At 35.8% G+C, this 27,907-nt stretch overlaps 1 protein-coding gene across 2 annotated transcripts; it reads left to right on the top strand.

Moving 5' to 3' along the window:
* Positions 1 to 91: 91 nt before the first annotated feature.
* LOC121236951 (pantothenate kinase 2) lies at positions 92 to 20,897 on the top strand. 2 transcript variants are annotated; one of them, XM_041133476.1, is made up of 23 exons: positions 92 to 306; positions 995 to 1,365; positions 1,724 to 1,936; positions 2,176 to 2,231; positions 2,855 to 2,971; positions 3,866 to 3,985; positions 4,084 to 4,178; positions 4,295 to 4,388; positions 4,596 to 4,727; positions 10,304 to 10,416; positions 10,580 to 10,772; positions 11,791 to 11,999; positions 12,770 to 12,814; positions 12,970 to 13,018; positions 17,295 to 17,377; positions 17,526 to 17,642; positions 18,278 to 18,341; positions 18,615 to 18,761; positions 18,872 to 19,030; positions 19,356 to 19,439; positions 19,732 to 19,926; positions 20,123 to 20,194; positions 20,538 to 20,897. In XM_041133476.1, exons 2-23 carry the CDS (start codon positions 1,077 to 1,079, stop codon positions 20,625 to 20,627), a joined length of 2,736 nt encoding a protein of 911 aa, XP_040989410.1. In that variant the 5' UTR covers positions 92 to 306; positions 995 to 1,076; the 3' UTR covers positions 20,628 to 20,897. The 2 variants fall into 2 exon arrangements, with proteins under 2 accessions (XP_040989410.1, XP_040989409.1); XM_041133475.1 differs by having other exon boundaries at positions 92 to 365.
* Positions 20,898 to 27,907: the final 7,010 nt, after the last annotated feature.

Below are 27,907 nucleotides of genomic sequence, written 5' to 3'. Positions count from 1 at the left end.
AAATATACATTAAAAAAATTAATTTTTTAATTTTCAAAACAATTCCATGTCACTTATCTCCTGCGTGACTGTATAGCATTATCATATCCTGAAGGAAATTCATCGTCAGCGAAAGGCAGCTGAATTCTGGGATGGGCGTAACTGTCACGCGCACAACCAGTGCGACTGCGCGAGTACGACTAATTACTGTAAGAGGCCGATAGACCGAAACGATCGCAATTCACAAACACGACCGGTTGCTTTGAACTTGTTTGCAAAGTTACGGAACCAGTTTTTGCGGGACGAAGACAATCTTTGGTTACCAAGGTACGAGCCAGTATTGGTGGTCACCAACCAGATCATCAAACCGTTCACACATATTTACGGTCGACGCTTTTATAACACCGGTTCATTTGTCATTCTTTGTTTTTTTTTTTTTCCCCTTTTTGTTTTTGTCGTTTGTTTGTTTCGGATTCAGGTCGACTAGTCATTCTCACTTCACCTAAACCCAGTGTTTATGAACTATTATTGTTTTCTTTTATGGATCTTTGTTCTTTGCTCGTTTAAACTTCCAATTTTCATGGGGATGCAGTAGTATATTCCTACTGTTTCAAATTATTTTTTTAGTTAATTTTGAGCCCCTGTGTATATTTCTAGCATTAATGTAAACTGTCTTTTCGGCTCGTCCCGAGCTAATCTTTAGACTCAGTAATTTTTTCCAGTTTTTTACTGTGTCGTCATCATTTTTATTTATTTATTGATAAGTAATGTCGTCATCATATTTATGATTTCAAAAGTTATTATTTTCCTTTTAATTCAAGATCATTTCAAATTGAGTTGTCTTTTCCTTGGCAATACTTGTAGTTGCCAAGTTGAATTTTAGTGCATGGGATATTGATTTGTAATTGCTGGATAACCAATCATTTTATCCAGATTTATTTTCATGAAAGTATTTATTTATTTTCAGCTTTTGTGCCCTATTATTGACGAAAATTGTTATGCTTTTTGAGTATAGGACAAGAGAACATTAGGCCTTTGACCAAAAACTGTTGGGGTTGGGTTAGGCAGATAGCTTAGCGGCGAGGGATTTTGGATTAATGGCTGGCCTTACAGAGGAACCAGAACTTGGAATTAACAATATAAAGGAAGAGACAGAGAGGAACAACAAGCATATAGACAAGGTGGTCGGTGTGGTTGCAGAGGAGAGTGTTCTGGGTGAGAGAGATATGGCCCCTCCAGCCGGCGGTTTGATTCACCGGTCCAGTTCAAGGCCTCAGCTCGACCTCAGCAAGGCTGCAATTCAAGGGAATTTCGAGGAGAGGAACCCCACAATTCTGTTGCCTAATCAATCTGATGATATATCCCATCTGGCTCTTGACATCGGAGGTATATTTCACTATTATGTTTTTTTCAGGCAATTATTCTTATGGTTTATTGGGTATGCTTTTTTATTTTTTATTTTTATATCACTGTTATGATTTTCATTGCATTGCCTTATTTGTGACTTGTTTCACTCTCTCTTGGGTTGTGCCTTATGCTTTTTGTGTTTGGGGGACGGTGTAGAAGGAAAATGAAGGCTTGTTTTGTGTTTGGGTTGTGCCTTTTGCCTTTTCTGTTGCTTTTTTTGGGTCTCTTAAATTTTTTTTTTTTTTTTTGGGTTTTATATATGCCAAAGTTTGATAAAAGTGTGGTGGCCTCTTGAAGTTTGATTGGAATGTAAGATTTTTCAATTGTTTATCGCCAGGATCACTCATTAAGTTGGTCTACTTCTCAAGACACGAGGACCAATCAATTAATGATAAGAGGAAGAAGACTGTGAAGGAGAGATTGGGAATCTCCAACGGTAATAGGAGAAGCTACCCTATTCTTGGTGGGAGGCTTCATTTTGTGAAGTTTGAAACCAGCAAGATTAACGACTGTTTAGACTTTATTTATTCCAAGCAGCTTCACCGCGGTGGTATTTCTAAGCATTCTTTTTATCTTGATTGGCTTCAAAGTTACGTGATTACTTATTTATTGCTCCTAATATTATAATTGTTGTTGCTGCTGCTGCTAAACATTGTAGTTTGTTCCACTTGTATCATATTTGTTGATTTCTACAAGTTTATGTGACTATATTGGAGTTACTTACATTCATGTTCATTACTTTATTTTTCTCCTCTTTGGGTGTTAATTCTGGAATTCTCATATGGACAGGAATGGATGCTCGTTGGCATTCTGAACTCCCGGCCAATGAAAACACTGTTATAAAGGTAAACTTGTGTTCATGACTGCTTTCAACATTTCAATTGCTTGTTTACCTTTTGTAATCCCTTTTGCAGTAAACCATCTTTGGGCTATGCTTACTTTTGAGAAACTAATATTTGTAAGGACTACGAAACATAGACTATCATATTTGGTTTTCTAGATAGGAATACAAAACAGAATGAAATGGGACCAATTTTCTTCTAGACCTGGATAAACATTGTAATATTCTTCCATTAAGTGGTTGTGCATTTGCACTCTTTATTAAATTCATTTTGCCCATAATATGCTTCCTGGCTTGTTATAAAAGGCCCTCTTTGAGTTCACGTCCATTCATTGGTCTAACAGTGAATCGGTCTTACTTCCTCTCTGTCCTCTTCTTTCCAATTGGCATTAATGTGCCTACTCTATGAATTCTTTATTTCAGAATCCAGCAAACATTGTCAAAATGATCCCTTTATCTGCAATTGCAAGTTCTTGCTTCTTCAGTCATGATTGTGAATGTAGAGCAGGGCAGTCCTGAGTTTTGTTGTTGGAAAACTGTTTGATTAAGACATAAGATGGTTTTTGCTTTGGTGGACTTTTATTTGGCTACCTTTAAGACATATCAACAAGTTGATTCTGTGCGAAGGCTACAGGTGGGGGAGCATATAAGTTTGCTGACCTCTTCAAGGAAAGGCTTGGGGTTAGTCTGGATAAAGAAGACGAAATGAATTGTCTCGTGGCTGGAGCAAATTTTTTGCTTAAGGTGGAATTTTTATTTGAAATTCAATGTCTTTCTGATGATAGGATTACTTATCTCTATATTGTGCTCTATGCATATACGTAAATCTTTTACTCCTTAATCTTTTATATAAAATTAATGAAAAACTTTAATTGGAAATCGGATATGGGTTTTTAGTTGGATTATAATTTGTTTCACCTTTTAGAACATGAAAAAACAGAGTATACATATTTCTTATCTATGCTCACTTTTCATGGAAAGTTCTATTAGAAGTGTAATTGATGAGGGCTTAAATTAGTAGTTTCTGGGATAGATTAATAATTTACACTAAGTAAGGTTTGGATTTCTCCCCTTTTTGGCCCCTGCCGTGGGGTGGGGTGGGGGTGGGGGGTGGTGTTCCGGAGGAAGAGTTTAACCTTGACTATGCCCCTTAGTTTACAATGCAGTGCCTGCATCAACGTATCACAACAGCTACAGCGAATAGCTGAGGGCGTTCACTTTCCTATTAACAACTTAAGTGCACTAGAAAGTGCATAACAAACAGTTTGCCTCCGTAAAATTTCATGCCATTATAAATCAGGAATAAATTTTTTTTCACCTTTTGATTGAAGGTTTAGCTTCTAAGAGATCAAGATTTTATCAGATGATTCATATTGTTGCTTTCAAATTGTTGGCATGGCAATGAACGAAAAAAAAATATGATATCATGTTTGACAAAATATTTCGTTTGGGGAGTATATTAACATAAATTACCTATAAAAAAAAAGTATATTAACATAAAAAAATACTTCTATGAAGAGAAAAAAAACATATTTTTGACTATTTATCCTTTGGTGCCATTTTGTGGTTGTTCTTTTCCTCCATTAATCCTACAATTAACTAAATAACTAATTAGATATTTTACCATGTGTTTAGTAGGCTATTCGCCATGAAGCTTTCACTCACATGGAGGGTCAGAAAGAGTTTGTGCAGATTGACCACAATGAGTTGTTTCCTTATCTTCTCGTTAATATTGGATCTGGTGTTAGCATGATCAAGGTATATTAGCTTTCTCCCTTGGTTTTTGAACTGCCGAGCTAAAGTCTGATAGAAAATTATTTGATTATTATCTATGCTTTTGATTTGAATTGTGATAGGTTGATGGGGATGGGAAGTTCCAGCGAGTTAGTGGGACAAATGTTGGCGGTGGTACTTATTGGGGCTTGGGAAGGCTGTTAACAAAGTGCAAGAGGTCATTTAGATTCCCAGTCTTTTTTTCTTTGGTATTCTTATATATCCACTTCTCTGTCAAGTATTTTTGTTAAAAATGCTTCATAGTTGGATTCTTTTTTTTTATTTTATTTTTAGTTTTGATGACTTGCTAGAGCTGAGTCAAAGGGGAAATAATAGGACCATAGACATGCTTGTTGGAGACATTTACGGTGGTATGGATTACTCCAAGGTGTGTTTCAAATCTTGACCTTCACTGCTTGTATTATTGGGATATATTACCGTCATATGGGTAGAAAATCCTCAGGGCTTTGAAGTAGTCCTGACTTTTATTTGTAGATTCTATTAGCATGAGTTACTTTAATTTTTATAATCAATCTTACTTATAAAAAAAATCCATTAGATTGTCTAAGTATGCCCTAATCCAAAATCTTTGTAGATTGGTCTCTCTGCGTCAACTATTGCTTCTAGTTTTGGCAAGGCTATTTCAGATAACAAGGAGCTTGAGGATTACAGACCTGAAGATATATCCCTTTCACTCTTACGAATGATTTCTTATAATATTGGTCAGGTGAGTTGTACAATCACATGATTTTATCATGTATTTCTCTAATCATGAAATTGCAATGGTACCTTATCCAAAGTATATGGGATAAGAAAAGAAAGAAAAGATGTTCTGCCAGCTCATTCTGTCATATTTGCAAGGTTCATATGTTAAGTACATATATGTATTATCTAAGAGAAAATTCTCGGGTAATTTTTTTGTTGTAGTGTTTCTCCTGTGTTAGATTCTAGGTTATCCTGCAAAGGCATGTATCTTGGTCTCGAGCCACTTTTAAAGCAAAGGCATTTGGGATGAAGTAGTAGAGAAGCTTCAACATCGGGCTTGCCACTGGTATTTGCCCCAAGGAGGAAGGTTACATTGATTAAAAGCACTTCGTCAAATTTGTCTACGTATTTCATGTCTCTCTTTCCACTCCCTGCTGATTTGGCTAATCGTATTGAGAAGTGTAACGACCTAGAGGCCCATACTCCAAAATTAGTAGCCAAGGTAACAATTTAAACCCCTTGGAATCACCATAGAGGGCTTGAACTTCTCCCTTTCAAGCAGTATGGGATCCCATTAACCACCATCCTATACACAATAAAAAAATCTAGGGTGTTACAATCATCCTCCCTCAGATCCCCAATGTCCTCTGGAACCAAATCTATCATTGGGGGCACAGCTCAAGTCCCAAACTTTTGGTTGGGATTGGCTCTAATACCATTTGTAATGACCCAGGGACTGATCGAGCAATATCTAGCCCTATACTCCAAAGGGGTCAGTTAAGTTTACAATTGGACCCCATTGGAATCATTATAAAGGGCTTGAACTTTTCCCTCCAAGCAATGTGGGATCTCATTTATTGCCTTTCATTACACAATCACACAATTCGGGTTATTACAAGAGGATGCAACGAGACTTCCTTTATTTGTTTTTATTTTTTTTGGGGGGGGAGGGGGGGCGGTGTTAAGGGAAGTGTCAAAGTATCACTTGCTGACTTGGTCCACGACATGTTATCCAATTGTTGAGGGTGGACTGGGATTTTGAAATATGCTTAGGTTTAACTACGCATTATTGGGGAAGTGGCTTTGGTGTTACCAGAATGAGAGTCATTGTGGAGAGCAATGGTAGATTCTAAGTATGGAAGCATGTTGGTTGGATGCTGTCAAATGAGGTCCATGGAATCCATGGAGTGGGATTATGGAAGAATATTAGGAAAGATTGGGAGAAGTTTTCTAAGATCAAATTGAGGTGGGAGATGAATTTAGGATCAAATTCTGGCATGAAGTATTGTGTGGTGACACAACCCTCAAGGAAGCTTTCCCCAATGTTTGTGGTGTTGCTTGTTTTAGGGACGCATCATTAGTAGCAAACAATATGGACATTAGTATTGACCCTCTTTGATGGAACATAAGCTTCATCAGGGTGGCTCGAGATTGGGAGGTGGATGCATTTAGTGATTTTTTTTTTTGATAATTAATAAGAATTTTATTATCACGAATAGGCATAGCCCAAGTACACAGAAAGTATACAAAGGAAATATCTACTACACTCTAGAAAACAGGAAAAATAAAACAGAAACAGATTCAGTACATTCTCATCATTCCTTATGAAGGTCTTAGCCCACAAACTCAAAGTAGAAAAGAAAAAGTTTCGAAGATCTTCAAAATAGCGCTCCTTGTCTTAAAAAAACATCTCTCATTCTTTCCAGCCATAGACACCACATTAAACACAAAGGAATCATTCTTCACCTAGCTGCAACATCTTTCCTCACCTCACAACCACGCCAACATGCAAGAAGCTCCACTACTTCCTTAGGCATCACCCAAAATAAACCCGTCTGACCAATAACATCATACCACAAAGAGTTTGCCACCTCACGTTGTAAAAACAGATGATTTACAGATTCTCCATCCTTCTTGCACATGACGCACCAATTGGCTATACACAAACCACGTTTTCTAAGATTATCCGTAGTCAATACTTTCCCTAGAGCAACCACCTAATTGAAGAATGCAACCTTAGTAAGTACCTTCACCCTCCAAATGCTTTTCCATGGAAATACACAGCCAAAATGACAATTAAGCACCTTATAATAAGAATTGACTGAAAACCTGAAATTTCCAGCATAGTCCCACAATAGCCCATCCTCTCTTCCATGCATCAGTTTTGAATTATAAATTCTTCCCAAAAAATCTGAAACAACATTAACTTCCCAATCATTTGGATTTCTAATCAAGTCAACATACCATAAAATATTATTTTATTTTTATGGAAGTAAACACTTCCCAGCTAGTGTTTGTTCCTTCTATAGTACCCTTATTTTATTTTATTTTTTTATAGGTAAACGATTATATTATATTAATACGAATAGGCATAGCCCAAGTACACATAGGTATACAAGAGATAACACCTATTTAGGAAGAAGAAATAGAAATAAGAAAATCGAGGTCATTGAAATCTACAACTTTGGTCCAAAAAAACAAAGTTCTAACAAAAAGTACTCTAATATTCTCGAATGAACGCTCCCTGTCTTCAAATGTCTGGTCGTTTCATTCCTGCCAAATGCACCAAAGAATACAGATAGGAATCATCTTCCACAAATACCGCCTAGGTTCATCCAACATGCTAGAAGTTCGACCACTGTTACAAGCATAACCCAGGCTAGCTCTACCTGTCTGAATACATTGACCCATAACACTCTAGCAACGTCGCAATGTAGTAGAAGATGGTCACAGTCTCACCACTTTGTTTGCACATATAGCAATAGTCCACCATTATCACCTCACGTTTTTGTAAATTATCCATCGTCAAAATCTTTCTCAGAGACACTGTCCAAGCAAAAAATGCCGCCCTAGGAGGCGCCTTATTTCTCCAGATTCTTCTCCCTGGAAAGTGATTATTCTGCGGTTGTGTGAGGGGTTTATAGAAAGAACGAATTGAAAATATACACTTTCTGGCAGGTACCCTTATTCCTCATAATAATAACCCCTTTTCCTTGGAAGAATATTTGGCAGATAAAGGTTCCCTTGACAACTATGCTCTTTGTTTGCACAACATCATTAGGATAGACTGACGCTCCATTTGGACCATTTGGATACTAAGAGTATCTCAGATGTGAATAGTAGTGAAATAGTTTGTGAATGATAATGCAAATAGTAGTGAATAGTTTCTAATTAATAGTGAATAGTTTGTGAGTAGTAGTGAAGTAGTCTAAGAATATCTGAGAATATTGTGTTCCCAAACAGGCCCTCGTTGAAAAATATAGGGAAGAGACATACTATGGTTATTAATTGGTGTTGTATGTGCAAAAGGAGGGAGGAGTTAGTTGATCATCTTCTACTTCATCGTGAGATTACAAGTGCAATGTGGGGCGACTTTTTCAGTCAGGTTGGATTAGCTTGGGTCATGCCCAGAAGAGTTGTAGATTTATTAATTCCCTTAGAGGATTAGTTGGCAGCCCTCAAATCGCAGCTGTGGAAGATGGTTCCTATTTGCTTCATTTGGAGCATTTGGAATGACAGAATCTTTGAGGATTGCAAAAGGAGGGTTGTAGGATCTAAAATTTTTTTTTTTTTTTTAATCAGTATTCTTTTATCTTGAATTGTCTCCATAGAATTTAATGGGCTTAATCTACATGACTTTTGGTATCCTTATGTTCTTCTAACTAGGGCTTTCTTTTGTATACTTCCTCTGTACTTGAGTTGCGCCTTTTAATAAACGATTAATTATAGGGGAGGAAACCAAGTTTCATTTGGTTAGTTGGGATAAGATTTGTACTCCTTTTTCATGTGGTGGGTTGGGGTTTTGACAATTGAGTATTTTTAATAAAGCATTACTTGGGAAGTGGTTATGGAGGTATCATCAGGACTACAATTCCTCGTGGAGGGTTGTGATTGATTCAAAATATGGGAGTACCTTTTGGTTGGGGGGGGGGGGGGTCAAGTTCTAATGAGGTAAGAGGTACTTATGGTGTGGAGGTGTGGAAAAATATTAGGAGTGTGGTTGGGATGCTTTTGTAAAACATGTTATTTTTGTGGTTGGTGATGGCTCCTGAATTCATTTTTGGCATGATCCATGGTGTGGTGGTAGGGCTCTTAGTGCTGTTTTTCCAGACCTCTTTCGTCTTTCTCAGAATCCGGAGGCTTCCATGGCTGAGATTTTGGATTGTTCTAGTGGTGCATCCCATTGGAATGCTCAATTTTGTAGAGCTGTAAATGATTGGGAAATGGAGGCTGTTTCTGAATTGTTTGGTTTATCAGCTTGGGCAGGATGAGAGTGATAAGATGGTCTGGATGCATACTGGTAATAAGAAGTTCAATTCGATCTTTGTACAAGATGCTGGCTAGGCCTAATGGGGTACACTCTTGTCCTTGGAAGAGTATTTGGAAGAGTAAGGTGCCTTCAAAGGTTGCATTCTTTGGCTGGTGTTCTTCTTTAGGGAAGATTTTGACTTTGGACAATCTCAGGTAGCGTGGATTAATTGTTTTGGATTGGTGTTTCTTATGAAAGAAATCTGATGAATCAGTAGATCATTTATTATTACATTGTGAGGTGACTAGGGTGTTATGGTATGAAGTGTTTAATAGGATTGGGATGGCTTGGGTGATGCCTAGAAGGCTGGTGAATCTTTTTGCTTGTTGGAGAGGTTTAATGGGTAGTTTGCAAATTGCTGCTGTTTGGAATATGATCCCTTTATGCCTTGTGGTGTATTTTGGTTGAGAGGAATGGTTGATGCTTTGAAGATAAGGAACACTCGGTGGATGAATGTAGACGTTTTTTGTTTAATACATTATTTCAGTGGGCTTTGGCTATTGTGTTTAATGGAACTAGTGTCCATGATTTTCTTGTTTCTTTTTCTAGATCTTGACTTGTAACTAGGTTCAGTTTTTGTATACTTCCTGTGTACTTGGCTTTGCCTTGTTACTTGTTTCAATAAAATTTTCTTATTCATAAAAAAAAAGATTAATTATGGATTATTACTTATCAAAGAAAAATACATCTGAAGCATCTGACAACATGCCTAAAGTGTTAATGACTAGTACACTTTCTAACTACATGCTGTAAAATTGCTTTACAAAAGCTAGAAAATGGCATTGCTCAAAAGAATCTAATAGGAGTAGTGTTAAAAGTTCATGCCACTTGTGAATATTCTTTGATTATTGTTGCAATTCTTTTTATTGGAACTGTTGTTAGATTGAAATCTAAAGCATGTTACAAGGGTGTTTACTGTTTCTGTGAATGAATTTGCTCAGCTTTGTTGCATGAGACTTTATTCCCAACTTGCTCTAAATTCTCCGTTAGGGAAAAAAGAAAAGCATATTTGGTGAACTCACTGCTGTTTACATGCGCTCATGACTTCTAAGGGCGTACTATTTGATATTCACTGGTATAATATTTGGTTTATTATTAGATAGTTTTGATATTTGATATTTATCTTCTTTTTTCATGAAAAAGTTCTCTCCATATGTGTTCCTTCAGATAGTTATGGAATCTTTAGATTAGTTAACCTATCAAATAGTTAGTATTTATATGTTAACGGTTGCTCGATCTGATTTGAAAGGAAAAAAAAAAAAGGATCTGATTTGACTCTTGCTGTGCAGATCTCTTACTTGAATGCACTACTATTTGGGATAAAGAGAATCTTTTTTGGAGGATTTTTTATCAGGGGGCATGCTTACACCATGGACACTATCTCCTTTGCTGTTCATTTCTGGTATTGTGTTCCTTTATTAACAATAAGATTTTTATCTTCGATTTAAAACAAAAAAATGTGACCAAGGCTGAAACTGTTTTTCTTACGGAAATTCTTGTCTGAGATGTTTCATGAATCCTCACTTCTTTTTCTTGATATTTTAAAATATGACTTTTTGTTTTAGGTCAAAAGGAGAAGCGCAAGCAATGTTCTTGCGACATGAAGGGTTTCTGGGAGCTTTAGGTGCATTCATGAGCTATGAAAAACATGGTCTTGATGACTTGATGGCCCATCAGCTAGTTGAAAGGTTCCCAATGGGTGCACCATACACAGGAGGAAAGATTCACGGTCCACCACTTGGGGATTTGAATGAGAAGGCAAGTGTATTAAGAGTTTGCAAAATCTGACATGGACTTGCCAGCCCACTTGAAAATGATGAAGCTGGGTTGGGTATTCTGCATACTACAAAGCCTTGATGGTAGATGAGTTAGGTTTAGTTTGGCTGTTAACCAATTAAATATTAAGACGGCCCTACCAATTGTAGCATAATGTTGTACAGGAATGACACCAATAAAAGTGGGCAAAAGTGACTTCTCTATTGTGATTCTCTGGAGCCACATTCTCTGTTCTGGAATATATTCAGCCTCCACTTGCATAGCTATTAGAGGTGGAAAAGAAAAAACACTAATAAGTGACCAAGAGAATCCTTAAAGTTGAGGAATCCAATTGTGGCTAACTAATCTGTTTTACAACTTCATAGTGCAAAGTGAACCTGTTTAGGAAATGATGTTAGTATTGTAGATTTATTCATTACTTCCACTCCACTCAATATAATTAGGGTTATCATGGGTTTATATATTGATTTTTTCCTCTCTTTTAAAAGTACCTGTAAGGTTAACTTTAGTTTTCCTCACTCCGTGTCTAAGACATATGCTGGGGCTTCCCAGTTCCTATTGGTAAGCATGGGCTTTGCTATGTAATCTGTGTGTTCTGTTGGATTCATATAGAACTAAAAAAGATAATTCTTCATGGCAAAACTTAATTAAAAAGAGTTGGATCCTTTTCATAGCAAAATTAGCTCCTTTTCTTGCCTTTTTAATTATGGCCTAACATTTTATTGATGTGTTAGATGCGGGGAAACTTTAGACAATCATATAAGGGGTCCAAGCCAATTGTTCTGAATTTTGTCTAGATATGTTTGATAGTCTAGTTCTTGAAGAGAGAGGCCTGTAGATGGTTGAAGTGCCAATGTTCTATTTTAACTAATTTTGAGTTTTTCCTCCAATGCTTTGTTCTTTTAGCTCAAGAAGTCCATGCCTCTTCTGAAGTATTTTGGTTGAATTTTTTGTGTTTCTTACAACTTCTCATATACCGTTCACATCGTTTGAAATGCAGATTTCATGGATGGAGAAGTTTTTGCAGAAAGGAACTGAGATTACTGCCCCTGTTCCAATGGCTCCACCGGGAACTACTGGACTTGGAGGGTTTGAAGTTCCTTCATCCAAAGGAGGTATTCTGCGATCTGATGCAAGTGCTCTAAATGTTGGTGTTCTTCATCTGGTCCCCAGTTTAGAGGTGTTTCCATTATTGGCTGACCCAAAAACGTACGTGAAATTACATACTATTCGACTACTTTTAGTTAGATAAGCTTCATGGTACTTTTAAATAGTTTGCACTACTCTTTTTAAAACTTGTCACATATTGGATTAATGAGCGTTTGTTTAATTATCTTTGAACCTTTAAAATTTTTTTTGATCCTTAATAGTGGATTAGTTCTCTTCATTGATGGCAAAAAATAAAAAAAAAAGTTTCATTGAAGTAATTAGGCAAGGTTTATCACTTATAAAAAAAAAAAAAATTGGCAAGGTTTATTATCTGATCTTGTGATTAAGTCAGACTTAGTCTCTTGTTCCTTCTGTTGCTGTATTCTTAACTGGTTATGCTTTTCAATCTCTGAGTATTATTATCTACCAACAAAAAAGTAAATTCATGTACATGAATGAACGAAGAATTAGTACTTCTTCATATTCCTAGATTGCATCACTCCTTTCGCCATTGCCACTTTTTAACTGGATATTATTTTGTGCACTTTCAACTGATCAACTGTTCACATCAGAGAAGTAGCACAAAAAAAAAGAGCCTAAGTAGATTTGAATTGTCAGGTAACAGTGGCATTGGTAGCGTCAAACTTTATGCATAGAAACAGTTTGTTTAAAAAAAATGTTTGTCGCCATTGTGGACTTCAGAATCTCAGATGCTCATTGTGCTTGTCGAGTAGTGTTTATTTATGCTGTAATCGGTACAAGTAATCGGTTCTGTTATATCTTTTTTCTTTGTAATATTCTGACATATACATTGACTTACATCCCTGTAGGTATGAGCCTAACACTATTGATCTCTCGGATCACAGTGAGTTTGAGTAAGTACAGACATTAAACATGCCGCTTATCCAGGAATCCCTGAAAAATATTTTTTGAAGAATAAATGATAGTATTGATTGATGCCCAATCATTGCTTCCAAAAATATGAATCTAATGCCTCTTTCGCTTATTTAAGATGCTTTTCTTGATGTAGGTATTGGTTCACTGTGCTGTCAGAGCATTTGCAAGACCTTGTTGATACGGTAAATATAGCTAAAATCATGATACCCTGAATATCTCTCACCCTCCCCCTCGCGTGATTCCCATATGCTATGCAATAAGTGGAAAAAGGTGAAATATCTTCTAATTACTGGTGTACCTTTGGAATTGATGAACACCAATATTTTTTTGTAAGTCATCAATATTCATTTTTTGTAAGTAATAAAATTTTTATTAAAAACACAAAAGGTGCATTTCAAGTACAATGATAAAGTCATCAGTATGCATTAAAAGGCTCTAGGGTTGTGACACAACTACACTGGAAGTATGCATAAGAGAACACCTAGTTAAGAATGCAAGAACTACAAAAGGAGGAACAACTCAAAGGAATAAGAGTGAGTCGTTGTGGTGGATAATTACTCATACAATGATTTAAGCATAGATGTTTTTTACTTTGATAAGCCACAATCTTCAGATTGTGGGCATTGCTTTCATTCAAAATACAAAGGAGCCGTCTTCCATTCATTTTTTTTTAATAAGTAATTAGTAGATTTTATTCATACAAATGAAATAGGCATAGCCCGTGTACACAGGAAGTATATAGAAGAACACCTAACTACATTCTAGGTTAAGGAGCCGTCTTCCATTCATTTAGACTCAGATTACCTCCCGGTTTACTACCCCATGCCGCCATTAACCCCACCACCTGATGGGGCATTCCCCACTCAATCCCAAAAAGATGGAAGCTTGATGCCCCCAAGACCCTCACCACTTCACAGTGAAGCATAAGATGGTCGACTGTTTCCCCTCTCTTCTTGCATATAGAATGCCAATCCATCACCAATCACCATTGTGTCTCTTCTTAAATTGTCCATAGTCCGAATTTTTCCTAGAGCCGCTGTGCATACAAAGAAGGCCACTCTTGAAGGGGGATCTGTTCTGCCATATACTTTTCCATGGGAAGGTGTGCTCTGGCCTTGGATGTAGGATTCGATGAAGGATCTGACCTCAAACTTCATTCTAGATGAATTTACCTCGCAATATCATCACGATTCCCCCCCCTCAATCTGAGAGAATACAAGAAGTGTAGAAGCAAATAGATCAGTACCATCTCCCAATCCTATACTGTTCTGATGAAGGAGATACTCCATCGTGGAGTGCTGTTAGTATCTTGGTGAAGTTCAGCCACAAGATCTTTCCTATAATAGGAGATTCCAAACAAATTTGGATAAACTACAGTTAGGGCTTATGGTTAGTTTGGAGACTCTGGTATTCTCAGATATTTCCTTCCCAAACATCACTCAAACACAACACTTTTTAATTACAAATCTTCAACTTTTTCATCTGATCATTACCTAATCATTAACCAAACACAAAACCCAATACAACTTCCCCAAACTTCCAAACAAAACACAAAAAAAATACAACTTTTTCAAATTTCAAAACAAAGATAATATTCAAACAATTTTTTAACTTTATAATATTTTTATTCAACCTTTTGTCTCTCATTTTCCAAAACCCAATAAAACATCTTATTCAAATAATTTCACTACCATTCACAAATATTATGAGATATTCTAAATGTCCAAACGAGTCCTTAATCTCTGCATTACATATCATGCCAGAACCTAACTTTTGATTAATCTCCCATCTCAAATCTAATGGACCTGGAATATTCTCCCCATCCTCGCAGAATGTTTTTCCACGCCCTTATTTTGAAAGGCCTATTGACAGGTTAGAGCACCATCATCTCACATGCTTCCATAATTTGTGTACACAACTGATCGCTAGAAAGCCTCCTCTCCATTGCATAACACCACAACCATTAGCCTAGTGGAGCTTGATTAAAATCCATCACCCTAGACCTCCTGAAGAGATTGGCATACATATCATTGGCCTATTAAATAGATGACATTTGATATTACCATCTGCACCGTCCCACAAGACCCCTTTGAAGCTTCTTAATTAGCTTGGCGACAAGTTAATCTTCAAGCGAGGGAGCACAGCAAAGCAAAATGATTTAATGAGCAATGCCTACCGGGATGGGAGAGATAAGAAATACGAAGCCAAGTTAGAGAGTGCTCTTAATCAATGTGACCCGACCCCCTTTTGATGAATAAAGACACTATAAATCTGCCAATCACCTTTCCTTATTTTTAATGATTCCATCCCATATTGACTTTGCCTTTTATGGTGCCCCAAAGGGGATCCAAATACTTTATGGGCAAGATGCCACCCTACACCCAAGAATACATGCTAGGGCCCGAATGTTTTCCACATTGCCAACAGAGACCAATTATTCTTCGGCCAATTTAACTTCAGCCTTGAAGTAGCCTCAAAGCATAGGACCAAACAATGCAGATGTTGGAAGCGCTTTGGATATCCTCGCAGAATAACAATGTATCATCCACAAAAAGGAGGTGAGTCACTACTAATTTGTTGAAGTTTCTTTGCGCCATTGAAAATCCTCCCCATTCACTGTTCCATCTAACATTCGGTTAAGAGCTTCCATTACCGTGACAAAGAGTAACGAGGATAATGGTTCCCCTCGGCACAAACAACAGGAACTTTGAAGAAGTTGGAAGTCGTTTTGTTAATCAAAATGGAGAAATGCACAGTAGAGAGACAATATGATATCCACTTGGCCTAATACCACATCCTCAATAAGTACAACATCAGTACCCAATTCACATGATTGTAGGCCTACCCTAGTTTCAATTTGCGTAATACCCCTGGTACCCCTGGACAGATTATGGTACCTAGGCATTCATTAGCAATCAAGAACTGGTCTTGAATATGTCTTCCACTGATAAATGTGTTTTGGGCCCAATTTCCCCTTTTGCAATGCCACTTTCATCCTGTTGACTAGGACCTTATAAAAAAAAAAAAAAAGTGTTTTGGGCCCAAGATATCCCCTTCTGCAATGCCACTTTCATCCTGTTAGCTAGGACCTTATAAATTACAGGTCACTTTCCCTTAGATAGCATTTTGTTCACTTTGAGAACACCAATATTTTTTTGATAGGTAAAATAAAATTTTATTGCTAGAATAGTAGGTATAGCCTAAGTACACAGGAAGTATACAAAAAATGCACATAACAACAACTAGGAACTAGAAATTGATACAAGCAAATCATGAAAACTAATTCCGTTACAATCAATGACAGAAGCCCAAGATAATAGCGTGTTGAAAAGAATCTCTTTTGCCCTTAGAATGATCCCGGTCTTCAAAACACCAACCATTTCTCCACATCCAAAGACACCACTTGATACAAAGAGGAATCATTTTCCAAACAGCAGCTATATGGATGTTACCCCTAAGACCTCTCCAGCACTCCAAATATCCACCACCCTCTCAGGCATAACCCATGCTACACCCGTCCAGTATCCCACAAAAACCTGGCCAACTCACAATATAATAACAAATGATCCACAGTTTCCCCATTATTCTCACACAAGTAACTCCAGTCTATCATGATAAGACTGCACTTCCTCAAATTGTCAATGGTGAGGATTTCCCAATAGAAGCAGTCCACCAACCAAAGAAAGCAACTTGGAGAGGTACCTTACATCTCCAAATGCTCTTCTAAGGAAAAATGATTACTATGTTGCACCGAATGAGCCTTGTAAAAAGATCATACCGTGAATGTCCTACTCCTGCCCTAGTCCAGATCATCCTATCCTCCACAGCAATACCAACATTCGTAGCATGCAACCAGCTGAAGAAATCTGCAATGAATCCAAGTTCCTAATCCTAGGCCTCTATGAGGAAACAAATGTTCCACTGAATAGAGCCATTGGAGCAATCCAATAAATCAGTCACCATGGCCTCCTTATCACTTGCTATCCGGAAGAGTGGGGAGTACACTCTTGAGGGCCCTAGTTCCACACCAAACATCATGCCAAAAAAGAACTCTAGAGCCCATACCTACCTCAAAACTGAAAAACCTAGAAAGCCCCCTCTTCCCCATCCACTTTGTATATTTTTCCACAACCCCACTCCATGAGAATTTCTGACTTCATTAGAACACAAGCCCCCCTAACACTTCCTTACTTAGAATCGATCATTACCCTTGACAGAGCCTCCTCCTCCCGATGATACCTCCACAACCACTTCCCAAAAGGGCCTTATTGAAGTCCTCAAATTATTATCCCCCAATCCACCACTAGAGACTGGGGAACAAACTTGAAAACACCTATATTTTTTAAATGTCATGAAGTAAATCAAAATGTGAAAACTTTCTACATTTATTGTCTAATGTGCAACCTCGATGATCATATTGTCACTTTATGATTGTGAGATATATGTGAAATATGATAGGCGGTAGCAAGTGAAGGGGGAACTGATGATGCTAAAAGAAGGGGCGATGCTTTTTCTCGTGCGTTTTCTGCACATCTGGCAAGGTAATTTATGGTTTGATAAATCATATCTTATACATTTTATTGTGGAGTTTTACTTTTTCAGGGAAAAGATAAAAAGGAATTCAGTTTGGGAATGAGATTTTTTAAGCAAACTCTTGTACCATTTACTAATATCCAACTGGCTGAATAGGTTGCTGGAGGAGCCTGCAGCATATGGAAAGTTAGGCTTGGCCAATCTACTGGAGCTGAGGGAGGAGTGCTTGAGGGAGTTCCAATTTGTTGACGCCTATAGAAGCATAAAACAGAGGTAACTGCATCTTTATTGGTCAAGCTTTGAAGATTTTATGATTCCTTTTATGACCTATTGCACTGATAGGGAATGGATTCTTTTTTCTTTTTCTTTTTTCTTTTTCATTTGGAATACATGGAATGAATATTTACTTCTGCATAGCAACAGGATATTTGTTGTATCTGTGCATTACTTCCAGATGGTTTTTATGTTCTCAATTTAAGCAATCTACATTGAGCAGTGCATTTTGTTTAGTTCTACAAGCATAAAATAAGTTGCAAAATGCATGACACGATGCTACTCTTGAATGTATGTGTTCAGTTACATAATGTGTTGCCCTATGTAAGATTGTTTTCAGTAAAACAAGAACAGATACTCCTTATCTTCTCATGTGCAAGACAGAGATGTATCTTTTTCTTATATGATATCAATTAAGCGATTTTTAGCCATGGAATTTCATATATCAATATGAATCTACAAAATAATTCAATGAAATGAAAGAGAAGGCCCACGAGACATTACACATGCACCTCTCTCTCTCTCTCTCTCTCTCTCTCACACACACACACACACACACACACACACACAAAAACTAAAATACTCCTTAGCACTACGTGTACTTATTTATTTTTCCCACCTTTTGTGACTAACAGGGAAAATGAGGCATCGCTTGCTGTTTTACCCGACCTTTTAATAGAGCTAGATAGCATGAGCGAGGTATGTGTATTTATGATTTTTCTGTTCAGTGCTTCTTATTGCTCTATGGAAAGAGGTGAAGGGTTCAATAGGAAAGTTACTGCATATTGTAGTATTGATTTTACTTTAAGTTCACTTGTAATCTCTGTACAATTAGTTGAATTTTGAATTATGCAAAACCTTCCTATTTTTTACGATCATCCAGTTCCTGCCAGCACATTAACCCGGCTGTACCTGGCAGCCTGTGACTCTGGTTCTGACCTTTTGTAATTACTCTATTAAAAAATCTTACAGGAAACAAGGCTGCTAACTCTAATTGAAGGTGTTCTTGCTGCGAACATTTTTGACTGGGGAGCCCGTGCTTGTGTGGATCTCTATCATAAAGGCACAATCATTGAGATTTATAGAATGAGTCGCAATAAGATGCAAAGACCTTGGAGAGTAAGTGGAGCCAAAAATAACATTTAGCAAACTTAATGTGCTATATATTGATATAACTTGAGACCTGCTTAGAAAACTCTTAACAAAAACCTTTTGTTAACATCATTTAGGTGGATGATTTTGATGTATTTAAAGAGAGAATGTTAGGGTCTGGAGACAAGAAGCCTTCCCCACATAGAAGGGCTTTACTCTTTGTAGACAACGCAGGTGCCGACGTTGTTCTAGGGATGCTTCCCCTTGCAAGGGAACTCCTTCGACGTGGAACTGAAGTAAGTATTCTACCTCTAATGCTAACAAAGCTTTTATATCAGTGTGTTGAAGTAGGGCTTAGTCTACCAGCCATGGTAGTAGCGCTTCTTGCCCAGTTTGTCTTGTGTTTATTGGTTAATAATGGGGATGATGTTAACCAATCAACAGAGTCTCTGCAGGAAATGGTGTTTTAGGTCATGTAGTCAGAGTGTGTGGGTGTGTGTGTGTGTTTTCTAAGAGAGAGAACAGTCAATATGAATGGTCATTTTCATGTAGGCTCAGTTTCGTCTGCCATATTCTAATAAATCTATGTTGCCAAATGAACCATGAAATTTTTCTTTGCAGGTTGTTTTGGTTGCAAACTCACTCCCTGCTCTAAATGATGTAACTGCCATGGAGCTTCCTGAAATTGTAGCTGAGGCTGCCAAGGTCTGTCTATATACATGAGCACTTCTGTACACAAACTTTCTTTTATTCAGGTGTCCCCTATAAAGATTCATATCATTGTCCCTAAAACCATTTAGTTGCCTTCTACATATCTTTCAATGGATTATGGTTAATGTAGTGTTTATATATTTTTTGCAAATTGAAAATGTAATCTGAGTTACTCCATTTTGTTGTTCGACTAATTTGGTATTCATGGTTATATCATACACTACACAGCATTCTTGATATCTTCTCACTTAATCAAAATAATGAAACTGATTATTCTAGTCCACAGCATTGTGACATTCTTCGCAGAGCTGCTGAAGCAGGAGGCTTACTTGTGGATGCAATGATCAACACCTTAGATGGTTATAAAGAAAATTCATCTTCGGTTCCATTGATGGTTGTTGAGAATGGGTGCGGGAGTCCATGCATTGACTTAAGGCAGGTCAGCTCTGAGCTAGCTGCTGCTGCAAAAGATGCCGATCTGGTATGATGCTTGTTCCACTAAATTGAAATCCTCGCAAGCATTACCTTGTGTATGGCCTTAATACAATAATACATCTTTTTTCTCTTTTATTTCATATTTTTATTTCCTCTATTGGTTAGATTTTTTTCTGGTTTTTGCAAACATAATAAGAAACAAAGAGACAAGGCACAGAATAATAAGAGTTTGTACTGTGCAGATTATTCTAGAAGGTATGGGTAGAGCTCTACACACCAACTTCAATGCTCAGTTTAAATGTGATGCCTTGAAGGTAAGACTTTGTGTTCGTGTCTCATTTGGTATGTGAAAGAGGGGTGGAATTATTTGTCTGGCCTTAATAACTTACTTGGAAACTCCACTGATTAAGTAATAGCCCGATAAATTTTTCTGAGCAAATGCGCTACCAAGTTTGATGACCCCCACTATTAAAATCTTTTCATACCTTGATGAATTTGAATATCAAAAGAGGTATTTCCTTTTTTTCTTATCAAAGCAATATCCGTGCTTTCTACCCGCATGCATGCCAGAAAACCGGGAAACCATGTTGAGAGCTGGAAATGAAGTTTAATGTTTTCCTTTGACACTTCACATAACATGAGAAACTCGTCTTGCAGCTTGCAATGGTGAAGAATCAGAGGTTGGCAGAGAAATTGATTAATGGAAACATATACGACTGTGTTTGTAGATATGAACCGCTCAGATGAAAGCTTCTATTCACAATGTCGGAGAAGGAAAATTGGAGGTTAGAAACGGGATGCAATGTATTACATCCACATTTATTTTACCTATACAGAATCCTTTCCACTTGGCTATGAACTTTTATGTATCGTCCCGAATCTGTCAGGTGCTATCCATTAATTAGTTATGTAATGGAGATTTTATAATGCCACTTTCAGGTTTGTTCTACTTTCAACTTCATGAACATGACCTGAGAGAATAAATTTAAAACTGAAACATACTCTTGGCCTCTAAAATTTAAACTGATCATCTTCATTTAACCATGGAAGTAGCGATCATGGCATTATAATATTTAGTCATATTCCTTTTTATTTGGTGATGGCTCTTCATAAATTAATTCCAACAGAGTCTAGTGACTCTGAGTGGCCTTTGGTCAGGTACTGTTGAGGAATTATAAACTGCAGAAAAGTCAATGAAAACTTGAAGCCCTTGCATATACATGCAAATTTAAGAAAGCACAACACAAGTTAGTTTCAGAATAAGGTCCCGACTCTCCTGAGACACATACCCCCAATGCCCAAACACCTCTCCCTGCTGATTTTTCTGCCGGAGAGGAGGGAGTCTCCCCTCCTCTTTTCCTGTCTATCTACCCTGTCCATGGAGTCATTTTCAGTTTTTTAATTGCTTTTGCCATCACTTTTCCTCCAAGGTTGAGAGAGATTGATCTGCAACTTTTCAGCCAACTTTGAGATGCATGTGTAGTAGGAGAAGACTCCCAGCTGCCGATCTTTTGTATAGAAATGGCGGTGTGCCGAAACGATGCACGCGTCTCTCATGCCCCTCCCTTTTCCGGAACCCGATTTGTCACACGTGCTGGATAATAAGATTTTCCACCCTTAGATCTTCTAGATCAGACCGTCGTGGCCGCAATGTGGCAGGCATGTGAGTCCCACGCGTTGGTGTAGATTTCAGCGTCTCTCAAATCTTGCTCAAACTCCAATTCGTCCATCTTCATATCTATCTTATTGTTTTTCCTTAACCTAGTTGCTAGGCTATTCTTATATCTAAAAAGTAAAGAATTTGGACACCTGAGGATTGCCATTCCTTCTTTAGTTCCTTGGCGGTCACTTTCTTTCACAACTTGTGAGCTCCGTATTTTTTACTTTTGTCCCTGCCATAAGGATCACATGTATTCTTTTGGGAGAATGTGGAATTTAGTGACGATGTATAATGCTGCGATGGAGTTTTGATTTTTATTTGGTTTTTTAATATAAAAGTTTTCTTACTTTACCATAGGATCGAGAAGATGAGAGGATGTGGATCTCCCCAACAGCCATTCCAGAACAAAATGTAGATGCATAACCACCATAGCCTCCGACCTTGGATTTACATACAATCTGCTTGTCGGATCGTATAAAAACCGTCACTTTGTATGGCTTCCATTAAAAATAAGTTGTGGAACTCATTAAGAATTTTGTTTAGATTGTGAAAATGTTTTAGAAATATTGTTATTGGCGTTTCAAAAAATGGTGGAACCCATTTAAAATATGTTAAGAGAGAAAAATCTTAATGTGAGGTTTTTTGAGTTTTGTAAAAGTTGTTTTAATTTCTATTTGCTATAAAATATATTGATGATTGAAATTATTTTGGTGTAAAGATGTTTGGACTAAGAACAAGTAATTTTGGAACTTTTTCACAAAAACCCACTCCATCCAAACTTGTCCTATTATTTGTTTGGCTAAGAAAACTTTCCAGTTTTTGGAAGAGGGCAATGTTACTTACAGTGCATTTGTAATCTATTTGAAAAAAAAAATAGTGATCACTATTAAAAAATACATATATTTTTTTTCATGTGAACTACTGATTTATTTATTTATTTCAAAGAGAATATGCAGAGTTTGCAACGTTAGAACTGTACAAATAATTTATCTTTGAGAAAAAGGGCATGCGTTTGTTATCTATTTTATAAAAGAGTGATGCTAGATATAATTTTAGGGTATGCAAACTCCATGCTCTCAATTTGAAAGAGAAAAATGATATTTACAGTCATATAGTACGCAAGCGTCGTGTACTTATTTTAAAAAGATGAATAAATATAGAATTCACATGAAAAAATTAATTTTTTAATAATGAATCTCACTCTTACAAAAAAAGTATGCAGCTTGCACAAATTCCATAATTGTATCCAACATTATTTGACTTGTATATTTCTTTATGAAAATAGTGAAATTTGTAGAAAATATGTTTTTTTTTCAAAGTGTGAGATTCACTGAAAATATATTTGGAAAAAAGTGGTTTTGACTCCATATTTTAAAGGTTGAGATTCACATATATCATGCAAACTTACTTCTTCTTCTTCTTCTTCTTCTTTTTTTTTTTTTTTTTTTTAATCTCAGATAAAAATTGATTTTAGGGTACCAGACCTTCTCCAAAGGTAAAAGATCCAAGACTTTCAAAGAATTTCAAACAAGTCTATGTATGCATGTTTGAGATTGCGGTAGAAAAAATAATTTATAGTTTTAGAGCTTATAACTTACTACTGCTACAATCACAAAAAGATTATACAAAATAATCTCATGAACTAACGTAGTTTCTCGTGATCCGTTAGATCTACTTTACAATAAAAATAACTTTACAAATTGATGAATCACATCAAACTATATGAGTTTGTGAGATTACTTTTGTGTAATCTTTTTGTGGTTAAAGTATTTTCCTATAACTTATAGCTTAAGTAATAAGTTCTACTATTAAAAAGTTATTTATTGTTTAGTAATCATATGTTTAAAGTATTTTCAAACATGTTACGTTTGTTTGGAAACAAATTAAAAAAAATACTTTCTGAGATAGAAATGATAATCATTTATTTTTTAAAAATTATGATAATATCCTTAAAGAAAAATGATAGGGATACCAATAATGGGTCCCAACAGTATTATTTTTTTACTTAGTGATTAAGAATGTTTTTTTTAATGATCTTGTGAATTTTTTTTAAATGTCTAAGATGATTAAAAAATACATGAAAAAAGAGAATAAAAAAGGAAAATACACATGTCCTGAGAATTCCCATCCTTAAAAGTTTGAATGTTGTAATTATTTAAAAGTTGTATGAGTATTTTCGTTTATTGATAGTCTTTTTAAAACTTGAACTGCATTCCGGATTATCCGAAAAAATACGTTTGAGTAATTTTTAACTTATTTGAGATTAAGAAGTATTCTAATATGTAACACCTAAACAACCTAATTTTTTTATTAAAGTGTTTTAAAAGATATTTAACCACTTTTTAAGACTCCTAACGCAACCCCAAACAAGCCCACACCAACTCAATTTAAGATTTTCTATAATATATTTTGTAAGTCTCTAAAATTTACTTTAATCATCTAAAAGGACTAAAAATCTATTTTTTTCAGTAGTATTACGTATACTTATAATTTTATTTAGAAAAAACTTACAAAGACGCATTTTATCAGTTTCTTTTTGAAATTCAAATTTTAAATTTCAGAATTTATGATTTTTGAAATATCATTAAACCGACATGTGGATAAATAAGTTTTTGTAAGTTTTTCTTAAATACAGTTAGCATTTTTTTTTATTAAGTACTAAATTGAAGTTTTTTTTTGAATAGTTTGCTTTTAATAGTTTGTTTTTTTTTAATAAGTAATAACTCTTTTTTTTTATTAATTTTTTTTTTAAAAAAAGAAAAGGAAACCAAACTTTTGTTAGAAAATAACCCTTAAAGCAGGAATGAATACATGCAGGATAATCTTCAATGTCTACAACATCATGTTCTAATCCTAAGATCCTAAGCATTCTTAGCAAGCTCATGTGCTACATTATTAGCTCCTCTAGGAACATGTTGAATCGACCACTGCTTGTTCATGTGGGCAAGGGACTTCCTGATATCACTTGTGATTAATCCAGCACTGCTCCAGCTCTCCTCTGCATCTACTACCTTGATCGCCCTTAGAGCATCACCTTCCAAGCCCAGGTCTGAGCTAAACATCAAAGCTTGGAGAGCAGCTACTATTTGATCAGCTAGATAAGCATCAAGATAGAGGTTCCTTATGGCTTTGAGAGAACCCTAACTAACTTTAAAAAGCCTATATTTATCAAATAATAAATAATTTTTTAATAGTATATATTTTTAAAGAGATGCTTTAGTCATAAAAAGATTTCACAAAAGTAAATTCATAAACAGAAGTAGTTTGATATGGTGCATTAAATTGTAAAACTACTTTTATTGTAAAGTAAATCTAACGTATCATATGAAACTATGTTAGTTTGTGAGTTTACTTCTATAAGAACTTTTTTGTAACTATTAAAACTTCTATCACCCACTATACTCTCAAACAAACAGCTCGGTTTGAATTGAGTTAATCTCAACCCATCTCATTTCATCATTATAATTTTCACAAATTCTCACATAAAATACAATAAAAAAAAATCAATTTTTTCAAATCCCAAAACAATAATAATATTAAAATATAATATTTTAATAATATTTTATTTAATTTTCAATTTTTATTTCAACTTATCTCATCTCAACACAGTATCTAAACCTAAGAGCATTGGCACTGGCCATTGCCAAGTCTAAAATTTGGCTAGAATCTTAACTTTTGGCTATAGTATTAACTTTTGACTAGGTGAGTCCACATTAAACTAGCTATCTTAAAGTGAAAATAATAATATAATATTATATATTTTAATAATATTTGAATTTTTTTTTTAATAGTTTACAAATACACTTCATATATTTTAATAATATTTGATAATATTTGACAAAATTAATCAAAGTCACTTAATTAGCACATCAACTTTACAGAGACTGCTATGCTACATATATTCATAACTTTGTAAGTGGAGATTCACAAACCAACTACTCAGTGTTAGCCAAAAAAAAAAGAAAAAAGAAAACAAAAAACAAACCAAAGCTTTGTCAAGTGGAGATTCATAAATTCCTGATCTCGTTCTCGTCAAGTGATGAATGATGCACCTCATATAATTTTCTAAGTCTAGTGATACAATCATAACATCCCATGGCTCTGCTTCTATTAACACATACCCTAAGACTATGGCTTAAAGATGGCCCAAATCATAATGGAACACAAAAATAGTATAAGATCCACAACTTAATTAGCAAGACACGCCAACATCTCCAACTTCAAGATTCCAAATTCAAGTATAACACATGGCACCAACAGTCCATAACATCCCTCTTTATATACCAAAAGAGTAAATCAAAAAAGTCCACAAATTACCAACACAAACTACCAACATAGTTTAGTTTCTAGTACAAAGATAATATCCACAATCCAAGTATTTAATTGCTACTCAGCCACATATTTATTTAGCCGACATGTGGCTGGGTAGCCATTAAATTTTTAAAAAATTTAATACTACCAACATTAGAAGTTAGACACCTTTATAAGGTGTCGAAGGAGATGTAGATATACCTCTAGAATGAGACTTCGATTCCTAAAAAGTTGTTAGTTGAATATTACGGAAATATTATTGTTGCATGGCATTTATGCCACGTAGATCTAGCACCATCATCTTTGTTCAAACTTCTTCTTCTCTAGTTCAAAATGTGGTGAAGAAGAGGTGCTATTACAACCTCCTCCTCTACTTTGAAAGAGAGTGATGAAGAATGGGTCATCATCAAAATGTGTTTCCATCCTTAAAAAAGATTAAATTTTCAAAGAGCTAGAAAAGTTACTCAATATAAGTCCAAATTCACGAGATTCTAATACATTCACGAGATTCCAGCTTCAGTTGCCTTGATTTTTAAAAGTAATTTGTTTTTAAAAGTTAAGTGAGAGGATAAATGCAAAGCAAATATAAATACATACCAGTTGCCTTGCAAACCAACAAAAACAACATAATATACTTTACTTTGGTTTTCCAGAAATGATAGATATCACAAATAATTGAACTGATTGGAGGGCAACAAATAAATAGCAACCAAATAGCAACTACCATTTTATACTTGACCAATCAGAAAGATGACTCAGTTTCACACCAACTTGAATTAAATAAATATAAAAAGTGAAGTAGGTTGATGTTGATTAGAAAGAGGACCAAACACCCATAGCAGGACAGCCAAAATAGGAACTCCATATAGAGCTACCATGAAAAACTAGTTCTTTTATTTTTACCTTCTTTTTGTTTCTTTACATATCCAGAGCCATAGGAGATAATATGTGAGAATATTTGCATGAAAGCATTGTGCATGACAAATACTAATATAATAATAACTTCACTAGATTGCAAAATGTGATTGAGAAGTATTTAAGACACGGGTATCTCAACCAAGCATAAATAGAAAGGTATATTAACGTAAATACTTTCTGTATTTTCAATAACAATTATCGATTCAGAAGAAGCAAATTCACAATTACACATGTTGAGACGAATGGAAGATGAAGATACTTTAATCATGATCACTCTCCAATAGTTATAAGTGCACAATAAACAAATGCAAGTATAACTCATGGCCTGTTTCCATAGCAAATTCATAGCAAGTCACAATGAAGCATAACATTTGTGAGAGAAACCCAACAAAGTGACAATGAACTCATGAACTCGTGCCCTGCAACAGAGTTTTTGTCTGTCTAGTAATGTTTGCAGAAAGAAACCCATCCTCCCAAACCTCTCATTACAACCTTCCAAGCAAATCAAGTCACCCAACTTTCAAAACTTGGAAGCAAATCAAGTCTCCAAAAATGATAACTTCCAAATTAACATAGACCTTCTTATCTAATCAATGAGAAAACATGAAGCAAAAAACCACTTTTTATTTTATTTGCCCAAGAAAATAAAAACGTACCAAGTATGGGGATAATTGCAAATCAGTTTGTCAAGAAACTAAGAAAATGTAAATGTAAAAAACTAAGAAAATCTAAGCAAATCACAGAGAAAAAGTGGAAATGCTTCTTGATAACACACTACACATGACTTCAAAGAAATACCCAAATTGCAAACCAAAATACCGAAATCGCAAATTAGTTACACGGAAATACTTGAATCAGAATTTTCTTGTGATATATTTGTGGAGGAAATGCGCAACCTTTTGGACGACGATTCACCAGCAAGGCAACCTTGCGACAGACTGGTCCTTGCAAACTTTAATACATGGTGATTCAATCACTTGATGAAGAGGAAATGAGAGAAAATAGAAATAGAAGAGGGAGAGGAAATCTAAACATAAAAGAGGGAGAAAGGAGCGAGGAAGAGAAATTACCTTTTGGGCTGGAAGACGATGACTACGTGGACTCACGATGGAGAGAAGGGTGCTTGCGGTTGAAGAAG

The sequence above is a fragment of the Juglans microcarpa x Juglans regia genome, chromosome 6S, assembly GCF_004785595.1.
Source record: "Juglans microcarpa x Juglans regia isolate MS1-56 chromosome 6S, Jm3101_v1.0, whole genome shotgun sequence".
Lineage (NCBI taxonomy): Eukaryota > Viridiplantae > Streptophyta > Magnoliopsida > Fagales > Juglandaceae > Juglans > Juglans microcarpa x Juglans regia.
The sequence above is the reverse complement of the archived record's forward strand: the minus strand, read 5'-3'. Positions and strand labels throughout refer to the sequence as shown.